This window comes from Eleginops maclovinus, chromosome 9, assembly GCF_036324505.1.
Source record: "Eleginops maclovinus isolate JMC-PN-2008 ecotype Puerto Natales chromosome 9, JC_Emac_rtc_rv5, whole genome shotgun sequence".
Lineage (NCBI taxonomy): Eukaryota > Metazoa > Chordata > Actinopteri > Perciformes > Eleginopidae > Eleginops > Eleginops maclovinus.
Window position 1 is genome coordinate 1219739 of NC_086357.1, and position 12286 is coordinate 1232024.

At 39.7% G+C, this 12286-nt stretch overlaps 1 protein-coding gene across 1 annotated transcript; it reads left to right on the forward strand.

The window, feature by feature from the left end:
* Window positions 1-2624: 2624 nt before the first annotated feature.
* On the forward strand, window positions 2625-11087 carry diras1a (DIRAS family, GTP-binding RAS-like 1a). The gene is made up of 4 exons (XM_063892358.1): window positions 2625-2854; window positions 7785-7968; window positions 8048-8218; window positions 8523-11087. Exons 2-4 carry the CDS (start codon window positions 7831-7833, stop codon window positions 8811-8813), a joined length of 600 nt encoding a protein of 199 aa, XP_063748428.1. The 5' UTR covers window positions 2625-2854; window positions 7785-7830; the 3' UTR covers window positions 8814-11087.
* Window positions 11088-12286: the final 1199 nt, after the last annotated feature.

The window sequence follows — 12286 nt, forward strand, 5'->3', positions numbered from 1 at the left end:
CTCATGACTCCGAGCTGAGCTGAAGATCACTGAAGGAGAGAGGGAGAGAGGGGGAGAGGGGGGGGGGGGGGGGGGCAGGGAGAGAGAAAGAGAGAGGCTATTGATGATGAATATATTTCATGACGAAGCTTTAAAGCTTGCTATTGTAAACACAAGCAGAAGCCTATTAAAAAGCGGAGGCAGTGGTTGGATCAGCCAGACCCTCAGAACAGACATGTGGTAAAAACACATGTCTGTGTCACAAAATCACATGAAAGATATCGACCAGGCCTTTAATGGACTCAATCACTTCAACACAAAAACCTCCACAGGGTGACATTTTCAAATCTGTAAAAAAAATCTAATTTTTATCATTTATTTTACCAAATCTAATTTATTCAGGATTGTGAAAGAAAATCTCTAGGAAGAAACAATTAAAAACAGACAAAAGCCAACTGATTTCCAAATGACATGGAAAAATTGATCTGACTTTTTGTTCTGGCCAGAGGAACCAGAACAAAAAGAACAGTTCTAATGCAGCCTCCGAGAGCTCCAGGGTGTCATGTTGTCTCATAGGTCAGGATTACAGTAAGGATGTTATTCTGACATCTGGTACAAAGGGCTCTTTTAAAGATGAGAGCACAGTAACTGTTGCTGTGTCAGCTGTCTACACATCATTCTGAAGTCTTCTAGACACAGTCCCTTGATGAACACTCACACTCGGCTAAAAATCGACATGCCTTCTAAACTGGACTATTAAATCACAATGTGGACCCATTTGAAAGGAAAAGAAAACAGGCTTTCCAACGGTATAAGATTTACTGCCAAGAAGCATTGTTACATCAAAGAAACAATCTACCAAACACACAATTCCTTACTTTTTGTGTTAAGTTTATAATTGTCCATCCCAGTTTCTCAGTACACAATTATGTCTTTAAATGTGTCGTTTTGTCAGATCAAAACCAAAGCTGTTCACTTTAATATATTATAAAGACATGCAGCAAACCTGAACATTTAAGAGGCTGTGAACAACATTTTCTGCTATTTTCTAATGGATAATATAACAATTGTTATAACAATTGTTCGATCCTCAAACATTGACATTGACACTTTATTTTATGCTACTTTGTACTTCTACTTATAATTCAGAGGTAAATGGGGTACTTTTCTCCACTACATGTGTGCATTAATGATGGTAAATATGATCAGCCCTTAAATCAGACTTTAGTTCACCTGCAGTAAATTCAGCAGCTACCCTGCAGTATACAAAGCCATTCAAACTAGCTGCACCTTTACCAGCTCTGAGAACACTTTAATGATCAATAATTATAAAACATATCAGAGATATTATTCTGAAATGGACCAATCAAACATTGACTACTTTTACTGTCGCTACTTTAAGTACATTTAGATGAGAATACTTTCTACTTTTACTGCCCTCTCCCCCCCCCCCCCCCCCGGCAGTGACGCAGGGACATAGGTACAGTATATTTATACTCTATTGTAAATGTAAATACTTACGTGTTATTTGAAATACTAAAACCTTCCACCAGAGGAAGCCATAGTTCTTGGGATCATCTTCACAGTCAGATTCTGTCAGATTCACAACATCTCCAATAATCAGGATTAATGACAACAGAAGCTTCTAGTCTCTTCTAATGCAATCAGTTATGGATCACACACTGCTGTCAATCCTCAATTTAACGTTAAATAACAATAATATATTTTCTGTTTTCAAATGAGGAGAACGCTTTGGTTATATCTTTGACAATTTAAAATGCATTCTTATTACGATCTGGTTATCAAATCTACATTTTCAGGTTTCAAGGTTTCAAGGTTTTATATGCACAGCATATACAACGTATATGTTGGCAATGAAAATCTTATGTCCCATGCTCCTCCAGCAACTCAACATAGGCTACATGGTGCAAATAAGATAAATAAAATAGTGCAAAAAGAGAGAAAAATATTTACAATAACAACAATAAAGAAACAACCAACAAAGTAAAACAATAAAAACACTAAGATGTGGAGTTGTTGAGGAGCTCGAGACACGGCAGCCATCCTCGGCGCCATCCTGCTTATCTTACATATAGTCTGACATATAGTCACACACATGTTTTTTCTACGTGAATATTGAAATTAGCCCTTTATTTAAACAAACAACACTTTATTTATAATAACTCAAATATATTTATCATCATCATTGTCTGTTTCTGTTGTAATGTGGTGTGGTTTCATAACGTTGTCGCTTCCATACTCTCCTCTCGGCTGATGACGTGTCTGCATGACGCTGGTGGAGGTGGAGGTGAGAAAGAAAATGTATTTTTACTTTGGAAGGGGATGATGATATTTCAGGTAACACGATGGAAATAAGACTTCCGCTTGGCAATTACATCCTTCAGAAGAAAAATAAACCATGTATTATGTGATTGATTAAAGTAACAACATTATTAATTGTATGAGTATTTCACTCAGGTCTTGTCTCTAACAGGCTAATACTAATAATACATTTCAGTTGTGTATGAATTTCGTGTTTTTTATATTTAATATCTAAGGCCGTAGGGTTATAGAAATCAAGCTTTTATTCTGAAAAGCAAACGATAAACCCTAGAGGAAGTGGTCTTTCCTGTTTTTGCCGGCGGAGCGGAGGAAGGAGGTGATGGTTGATGGTGATGGAGGGAGGAGGAGGAGGAGGAGGAGGAGTAGGAAGAGGAGGGCTGATGTGTGCTGATCAGAAGCAGGTCTGATGATGATGATGGTGATGATGATGATGCTATGAGTCAGAGAGCGGAGGGTTCGGGATGCTCACAGCCGCTCCAGAGTAGAGAAACCCTGCACACAGAGAGACAGAGGACCCGCCTGAGGAGACACGGTGAGTCCGCACACATCACACCGACAGCGGGGAGCGGACACACAGGCAGCCAAGCACCTTAATCGGTCTGATTTCACCAATGTCTTGGAGCTCTAATTTCATCACTGTGTGCTTGTGTGAGACAAACTACCTAATGCACGTGCCACGCTGTGCGCGCCCGTTCCTGCTCTTAATATTGAAGGAGTCAGCCAGATTTACGTGATGTGAGGAGATAATGAGACTGCAGCTGACTGAACCTGAGAACAAAGCAGCGGGTCAGCTGAGTGTGTGTGTGTGTGTGTGTGTGTGTGTGTGTGTGTGTGTGTGTGTGTGTGTGTGTGTGTGTGTGTGTGTGTGTGTGTGTGTGTGTGTGTGTGTATGTGTGTGTGTGTGTGTGTGTGTGTGTGTGTGTGTGTGTGTGTGTGTGTGTGTGTGTGTGTGTGTTGTATAAGTATGTTCGTGACGACAGAGAACACGACAATCTGTTACTGCTGTCAAATATCACAGGAGGGGTCAGCGCAGAAATATTCTAAGGAATACCAAATGCAGAAATTAAATCAGTACTCTGGTTCAGGCTAGAAATAAAATAAAGGTACTCCATTACATAATTATCTCTATTTGAATAACCGTATTGGAACTAATTGTGCACCCAAGTCTGTCATTGTCTTCAGCTCACTAAATATAAAAATAAAGAATAACACGTACAAATATGAAAGAATTACGGAGTATGAAGCTGCAGCAGACTGTTCATAATGAAATGGAGAGATTTTTAAATGTAGAAATGTGAGGAGTCGCACTGAAGGTGTGAAACTGCTGCACGCGCTCACGTTGCTATTTGTGTGTGTGTGTGTGTGTGTGTGTGTGTGTGTGTGTGTGTGTGTGTGTGTGTGTGTGTGTGTGTGTGTGTGTGTGTGATATGATCTATTCTTAGAGACAGTGGAGTTCTTTTAGTTCGATGTTGTGAAGTTGACATGTTTCCATTTTACAGCAGGTGTTGATTATTTCCTACTGGTGACTAGCTAGCATATTATTTTACTAACATGCTAATGGTCTGCTGTCCTATTAACACTGATGATTTTGTGTCATACCATTACACTTTATGACCTTCTACATATATAAGAAATGCGACATAAGAACTGATTTTAATCATTGAGTGAAAGGCCACCATCAGTCTGAACTTTGTGCAGTGCATTATGGTACAGCAATGTCCTGTGATCTTTCTGATGTTTTTATACGGAGTTCAACAAGGTTCTGTCTTGGGCTCACTACTGGTTTAGTCTCAGGTGTATTTAATCAGAGGTGCTCGTTATTTTACTATTTTGTTTCAAGATGGAGAGAAGTAAACTAGGATGCATTTGACTGATAAACAAATATCCAATTAATTGTGTTGCTTACAGCAAAATGAAAAGTTCTGGATCAATTTTCTGTCTATTTGTTTCACCAAACGTTACAATACTTTTACACTTTTGTTGTTTTACATTCACCTTTTATTTTGTGGGTAAAGTCTTTTAAGGTGCTTTTAAATTTGTCAATGATCAAGCATGATTGAACTCCTTTTGGAAGTGGGACTCTCACAGAAGAAGCTAAGGATGTCCATCCATTTTTCATCCATTCCTCAGCTCAGTTTCTGGTTTCTGATGAAGGTAAACGCCTGGTAGAAACCTGACTGTGGCTGCAGATCGTTAGATGTACAGGTGAAACTGTGTATGATATTTTACGGTTTTGTTCAGTGTTATTGATGAAAGCATTCCTTTCTGTAGCTGTGATGCTGCTGGCTCAGTCGCTGGTGTTTTCCCTGCCGCCCGCCTCTGCACAGGAAGTGACGTAATAAGATGTGGGCAGGCGGGTAACCATGACAACTGCCGTGCCGATGATGACATGTTTGCACTTGTCTGCGTGTGTATAAATCTCTGCTGTCTGTCTCTCCTTCCCTCTCTTTCGAGCACTGTCACCACGGCAACCAGACAACTCACACGCACACCCACACAGTACATTCAGATGCTCCCATGGTTACATTCAGAAATACAACGGATGCTAGCAGGTGTGTGTGTGTGTGTGTGTGTGTGTGTGTGTGTGTGTGTGTGTGTGTGTGTGTGTGTGTGTGTGTGTGTGTGTGTGTGTGTGTGTGTGTGTGTGTGTGCGTGTGTGTGTGTGTCTGATTGATTAGCAAGCTGCTGATTAGTCACTGGTCTTAACTTGTGTGTGAGATAAGGAGCACTGACGTTGGTGCTCTGCAGGAGACAGTGACACCTGAGAAGCTTCTTCAACACGTCTCCTGGTCGGTTAGAAGACAGCAGAGTTCAGTAGAAGTCAGAGGCAGCTGGACTTCTTTTCAGATTCCTGAACATGTGTCACCCCTTGTCAAAGGAGGGGACTCACACTTCAAGGTGTGATGTATGAATACTTCTCAAACTGCCTGTAAAGAGATGACAGGATGGTATTTAAATGATACCAAAGATTTAAAAGCATCTTTGAGATTGACTGAATGCAAGTGTATAATAGCCTTTTTCTTTCTCTGCTTTTAATCTTACGGAGGCTTAAACTCATATTTGTATTTAAAATATGTTGTAAGTCACTATATATCACTGAACGAGGTAACACACTGATGATTGAGCCTATGGCCCATTCATGAAAGCCTTTAGACTGTCTGGAGATAAAAACACAAGACGCCTACAGTTAATGGCCCGTCGTGTATCAGCTGTGAAAACAAATATCCCTCTGGAACACAGAATGAAAATCTAGTCATGCATTTTCCATCTCCCAGTTGTTGTTCCACCACAGAATGTACAGGCGGAGCTAATCGCCCTTCAGCTCACTTGTGTGTGAAGGGACTTTTCTTTTTTTTAACAAACTCTGTAAGCCTTGCAAGTAAATGTTTGCTTTGGCTGATCAAATGGAAAAAAAAGTGATAGCAAGTCCCAGGAGCCAACTTACTACTGGTAACAATGTTTGGCTCACTGGGAAATGAGATTATAAAACAAACCTGCAATTACCAATTAGCGACAAATATGGCGCCAAAGATTGAACTCTGCAAGATAGCAACTTTTGAAGGAGATCAAATGCAGGTGTAGACATTGTGACTGTAAACATTTCAGAGGGAATTTGATCAGCTGAGTTGAAACTCTGGTACTCTGATGCTATGTAGAGGTTGTACTCTGAGAGTGTGGCTCATACAGCAGGAAGCAGTGGGAGGAAGAACATGATGGTGTGATAGGATCTCCTGTTCCACAGACATAATCACAGTCTGGATCTTTGAGGAGCAGGAGGCTGTAAACTGTCAATGAGATTAATAAAAGGGTAGATGGGATATTTATTAAGAAGGGTAAATACAGTTTGCTGTGGCATAAAACACAAAAAACCTGAGGCAGGAGAAACGGACTCCTGCTTAATATAACATCTGTTTAACTTCTAACATGAAAGTAAGGTTAATAATATAACTTAGATTACACATTTTTCAGCTTTACTCAAATAAGGGCGATGCAAAAATGAGTTCACCCCACAACAAAAACTATTACATCTAGTACTTTGTTTGGCGTCCATGATTTGACAGCACCAAGTCTTCTAGGCATGGAATGAACAAGTTGGAAACATTTTGCTACACCAATCTTTTTCCATTCTTCAAGAATGACCTCTTTCAGAGACACTGGATGGAGCGTGATGCTCAACTTGTCTCTTCAGAATTCCCCATAGGTGTTCAATTGGGTTCAGATCAGGAGACACACTTGGCCACTGAATCACTTTCACCCTGTTCTTCTTCAGAAATCCAACAGTGGCCTTAGATGTGTGTTTAGGATCATTTTTATGTTGGAAAAGTGCATGATGATTAAGGGCACTGTCAGCTGTCTGCTGGACACCTGTGTAAGGAATAATTAGACTCACCTGTGGTTGGTTATTGTTAAATTAGACATTTAGTCTAAAATGTAGCTTTACTCCAGAGACTTTCAGTGGGGTGTACTCATTTTTGCATCGCCCTTATTTGAGTAAAGCTGAAAAATGTGTAATGTAAGTTATATTATTAACCTTACTTTCATGTTAGAAGTTAAACAGATGTTATATTAAACTTAGTCTTGTCAACATTTTGGAAATAGTTTTTGTGTTCATTGAGATATTGTTTAAAATGTTACTTTTCAAAGGGGGTGTACTCATATACGCTGAGCACTGTATATATATATATATATATATATATATATATATATGTATATATATAGTTCCTTATGCACTCCGTCCTGGGCGGTCTAACCATTGCTGCCTCCCGACGATGTGCGTTTTTTGGGTTACCATCAGTCAGAGATCTGGAGGGTTCTGCTATCTATGGCTTATGTGGATCCACATCTGTAGGATCAGCCTGTTGTTCTCAGTAATGGTCTCAGTAGGGATAGCATGTAGTGCACTATGGGGGCCACTGGTATCCATTGGTCCCACACCCCCTGTTATACCTGTAATAATCGCTAAAACAAACCCTGTTTTATTTTTTAAACTGAACTGTAATCTAACCTAAACCAATCTGTTTGACTTTTGAAAGCAATCTTTCAACAGCTGGGCTAGCTAAAAGTGGATATATAATGAGGAGAGGGGCTCAAGCACTGACGCTTATTACATGCTCATTATGATGGAGATGATCTGCACTTGAAGCAGGTTGTGTGTCTAGCTGAAGGACTCTCCCAGAATAAAAACAGCAGAGTGGTTCTCATTTACCAGTTACTGTTGATGGCACTTACACTCATTTCATGCATTTGGTTTGTCTGTTCCTGCCTCGCTCTGTAGTGTGATCAGAAGCTTTCCCTTTAACCCTGCTTTTAGAATATTACTTGATTTCCACTTTTCCATTACTTTTAATTTGATTTGCTTCATTTGCCACAAATTCTAAATTACAAAGATTCTAAGTAGAATCTAAATTAACGTAAAACTTAATGAATGAATACAACTTCTCCTCTTGTCATCCCCTCTCCAGCATAAAGTCAGATATCCAGAGCAGCAGGCGGACCTTATCTCCCAGAATGCCTGAGCAGAGTAATGATTACCGGGTGGTGGTGTTTGGAGCCGGTGGAGTGGGGAAGAGCTCGCTGGTCCTTCGGTTTGTCAAAGGCACCTTCAGAGACACCTACATCCCCACTGTGGAGGACACATACAGACAGGTAGGACTCTCTGGTGTCATTTAAACTTGTGTAATAACAGACTTTTGGTAATATTGATTAGAATCTGTTCCCTCTGCAGGTGATCAGCTGTGATAAGAGCGTCTGTACGCTGCAGATTACTGACACAACAGGAAGTCATCAGTTTCCCGCCATGCAGCGACTTTCCATCTCTAAGGGCCACGCCTTCATCCTAGTGTTCTCCATCACCAGCCGCCAATCACTGGAGGAGTTGAAACCCATATACCAACAGGTTGGTCTTTGTCTAGCTAATGAAGGGTCTTTTAAGGGTTGTTTTACGTTACGTTTATATTTAATACAAGTTGTTTATGAGCACATCTCAGAGGAACCTCAGAGTTGTCAACAGGATAGATACCAGATGTCTTCAATTTAAACTTTTTTGTGTAAAGGTGACAATCAGTTCAGAATATGAATAAAAATATGTATTAGTCTCAGGTTTTATTATTTTTGACCAAACAAGAAATGTGAAAGCTGTAAAGCTGCATCAGAAAGGTTCTCTAGAAACGTTGTCTTGACTTGATGAAATTTCTCTCCAGGTCCTGGCCATCAAAGGTACAGTGGAGTCCATTCCCATCATGCTTGTGGGCAACAAAAGCGATGAGACGGCTCAGCGCGAGGTGGATACGAAGGTGGCCGAGGCTCAGGCTGCAGCCTGGAAGTGTGCCTTCATGGAGACATCGGCCAAGACAAACTCCAACGTGAAGGAACTGTTCCAGGAGCTGCTGTCCCTGGAGAAGAAGAGGGACATGAGCCTGAGCATCGACGGCAAGCGCTCAGGAAAACAGAAACGAGCCGACAAATTGAAGGGGAAGTGCAGCATCATGTAGAGCGAGCGCTGGACTCGCTGTAGAGAAGTGGAAACAGCAGAGGAGGCAGGAGGGGGAGTCTGCTAATGAACTCCAATAGAGACTCCCCCCCCCCACCTTTCCCTGATGCCAGGGCCTCTGGGATGCCCCTGGCCCTGAACTGGATTGTGTTTGTGGCTGCGACACACTTACATATCAACCATCAACCATTCCACCTATATTATAATAGAGGAATACTCCACTGATATCTTATTTGCGTATCTTGGGCCAAGCCATGAATGTAACTTTTTGCAGAAGCATAATGTTGATAAGATAGATCTTTATTTATTCCTTGGGTAATTGTTGAGCAGCAGACGCAGTACAAAGATTAGAGGATTAAAGATTGTAAACCAGAGACCAGATAACATTTCAGAAATAATGAAGAGATTTGAACAGGTGTTTTCTATGCTATGCTATATGTAACCTCACAAAACAATGGAGCTAGCTAACAATATGCTAACTCTTGGCTTAGAAGTATGTTACATTACTACAGTAGACAGTAAAGATAGTTAGCTGAACATGCTAACTCTAAGAACCTAAAGTAGAGTAGATCGATTCTTTAAACATTTAATGTTGTGATTTTGGTTTTAAAACAAACCCTTTACTCTGCTGTACTGTAGCTACATGCTTAGCTAAGATTTGACAATCACGGTCACCTCGTTAAAAGGCGCACTTTAGCTTCTCCCACCATCCTCTCATGTGGTTTGGTTGGTGCCCTGAGTAGAGGATGGGAGCACTGGTTTACTTGTTTTCATATCTGCGACCACACCCTGTGGTAAGCTGCTTCATGAATTTTCGCCAGATATTGATCATAAATGCAGCCATTAAACAGCTACAGATAAGGCTGAAAACAGTGAAGTATTCCTTTATCTAACAGGACGAGCAACGAGTCCATTATGATTATATTCTGGCTGTGACCGCAAACTACAGGATGTTCCCTGCACTGAGTCGGCTCTGCTTCCTGCTCATCATTAGAAGAACGCCTCCAAAAGAGCTAAAGGTCTTTACCCTCCACATTAACAGCATGGCCGGTCTGATAAGCTGACAGACTGCAGCAAACAACAGACTCTCTTAATACATCAGTAAAGTCAAAATGGCTTCAATGATTTCCACAAGCACAAGCTGGCCTTCCATTGTTGTTTTCATCTCTGTCAGTCTCTCTGGAGACAACATCCGTAAGCATAAGCGGGACAAACTGTATATATCATTTAAAGAGTCAGGAATTATCACTTGTTTCATTTTCATCACCCAACAATCTCCCAAATGTTTAAAAGCAGGTGCATTTTGGGCAGAAGGAATTTTGTGTGGAATAAAATAAAGACAAAATTATTGACGTTCACTAGTCTGACAATGTTGAGTGCTCTTTTAAAAATAGCAGAGTTCAAAGTAGAGATCAATTGTGTGGCTCCACGGAGATTTTGAGCACTTTAAGGACTTTTTTGGCTTCAAGGTTCAATAAAAAGCTTATAAGACAAATGAAACATGTTGCTTTTGTCAGCTGTAATAAAAGTGTCTTCATTGTTTGCCAGGACCAATACTAAAAGCTTTCCGTGTTTCATGTCAATCGGACAGATTTTGAGGGTGTGTTTGCTCTCTCCTGATGGAGTTAGTTCAAGGCTGTCGTTTTTAAATGGGTTGGTTTGGATAGGTCCTGCCCCACGTGGTCTTTGCTGATGTAGTGCCACTTCTTATCTTGTTTCTCTTAAGTTAAACAAGATAATTATATTTCATAACAAAATTGTACTTTGTACTTCTTTCCCCCCTGCTTAAAGTCTCCCTGTACTGATATCCCTCTTCTGATGATATGTATGATATGTTCTGATATGATGTAAAAAATGATTGAATTGTTCCTTTAACTATCAGTAAAAGGACTGTCCTTTGTGCGAGCAGCAGCTGTATATTTCAAATGCCTTTCCTACCACTTTACTTGACAGTTTAATATATTCTTGAACATAAGTGGGCTTAAAACTTTACAAAGCACAAACACAACAAACTAAAGCAAGCACACGTTGATCCTGCAGAACATCTGTTATATTATGTCCATGTCAGTCCATACTGATCACATTTATGCACTTTTGAAAAATGCTTTGTGTTTCTTTCCACTGTAAAAAGCTTTATGACAAGTTCTGTGTCCAAGAGGTCACCACATCCTCCCTGTTACATCATTTTGGCTTCAGCAATATTAAAATGTCTTTACTCTGTATGTGGGGAGCGCTGGGGCTGCAGGAGGGAAATAAATAACTTTACATTCCAGTTTTTAAATTGTTCACTTACCTTGGAATGAAAATGTCCTCAATGCCTTTTTTTTGGTCATGCACAATGTCATGTCATTCTCAGAACAGATAAGTGCTGTCACATGGCAGGTTTGCACCAAATATTACCTTTGCTGGATATGAATTGGAATTTACGCGGAAAGAATTTTGAAAGCAGTTGTGAATTTCCAGAGAATGTTCCTTAAACAAGTTCTTCATTCATAATAATACTGCTCCTTATTTAAATAGCACATTTTAAAACATACACATTGCTTTACAGTAAAATGTAATAATAAATAAGACAAAATTCAAAACGCAAGACAAAATAACATTTCAATCATTTCAGCAGGTATTATCAGTTAGACAAATCCAAAAGAGTAAAGTAAGTTCTAAAAAGAAAAGCAGGTGAAGAGAAGCTATATAATCATGATTAATAATAATAATAATAATAATAATAATAATAATAATAATAATAATAATAATAATAATAATAATAATAATGAAATGATCATGAATAATGCAAGCCTGGAGGAGATAAAGACATGGATAAATATTCAGATATGCAAATGACAAAAGCAGTGTATCACCAGTGTAAAAATGAAATTCACTATTATGTCGAATCATGCCCAGGGGCAGCATGTATTTAGTAAATAAAAGGGGGCCCAGAATAGACCTCTGAGGGACCCCAAAGTAGATTTATCATTCAAGTATGTTTTGCATATTGTATTTCTTGTATGTTGAACTTTGTGTTTGCTGCCAACTCAACACTCCTGCCTCAGATCAGGTCCCAGCAACAGGAAAGAGAAGGAACTATGATCCAAAACAGTCGAGCAAATCAAACAAAGCTTTCAACATGTTGGTAGCTGCCCACAAACTTCTATACACTCAACTGTTGTGCATTTCGCTTTAAAACAAATCAAAAGTTGGTATATTTAATCAAAAGAAATGTCAGGATCACAAACATGTGATATCGAAAAGTTCATCACAAACACAGTAGGGGGGCTTAAGGTTGTTTTTTATGGCTTTTCTTGCTGAGTTTTTTAGAGGACAAACTGCTGTGACCGTCCCTGACGCTCTGTTCTATGACTTCACATCTGTTTTGAGGGTAAATGGAACTTTTCTCATGTGAAGGAAGTGATTGAATTAAAACAGCGCTGTTGTACAGAAAATATCTCTGTTTCTTTTATACCATGCTGATGAAAA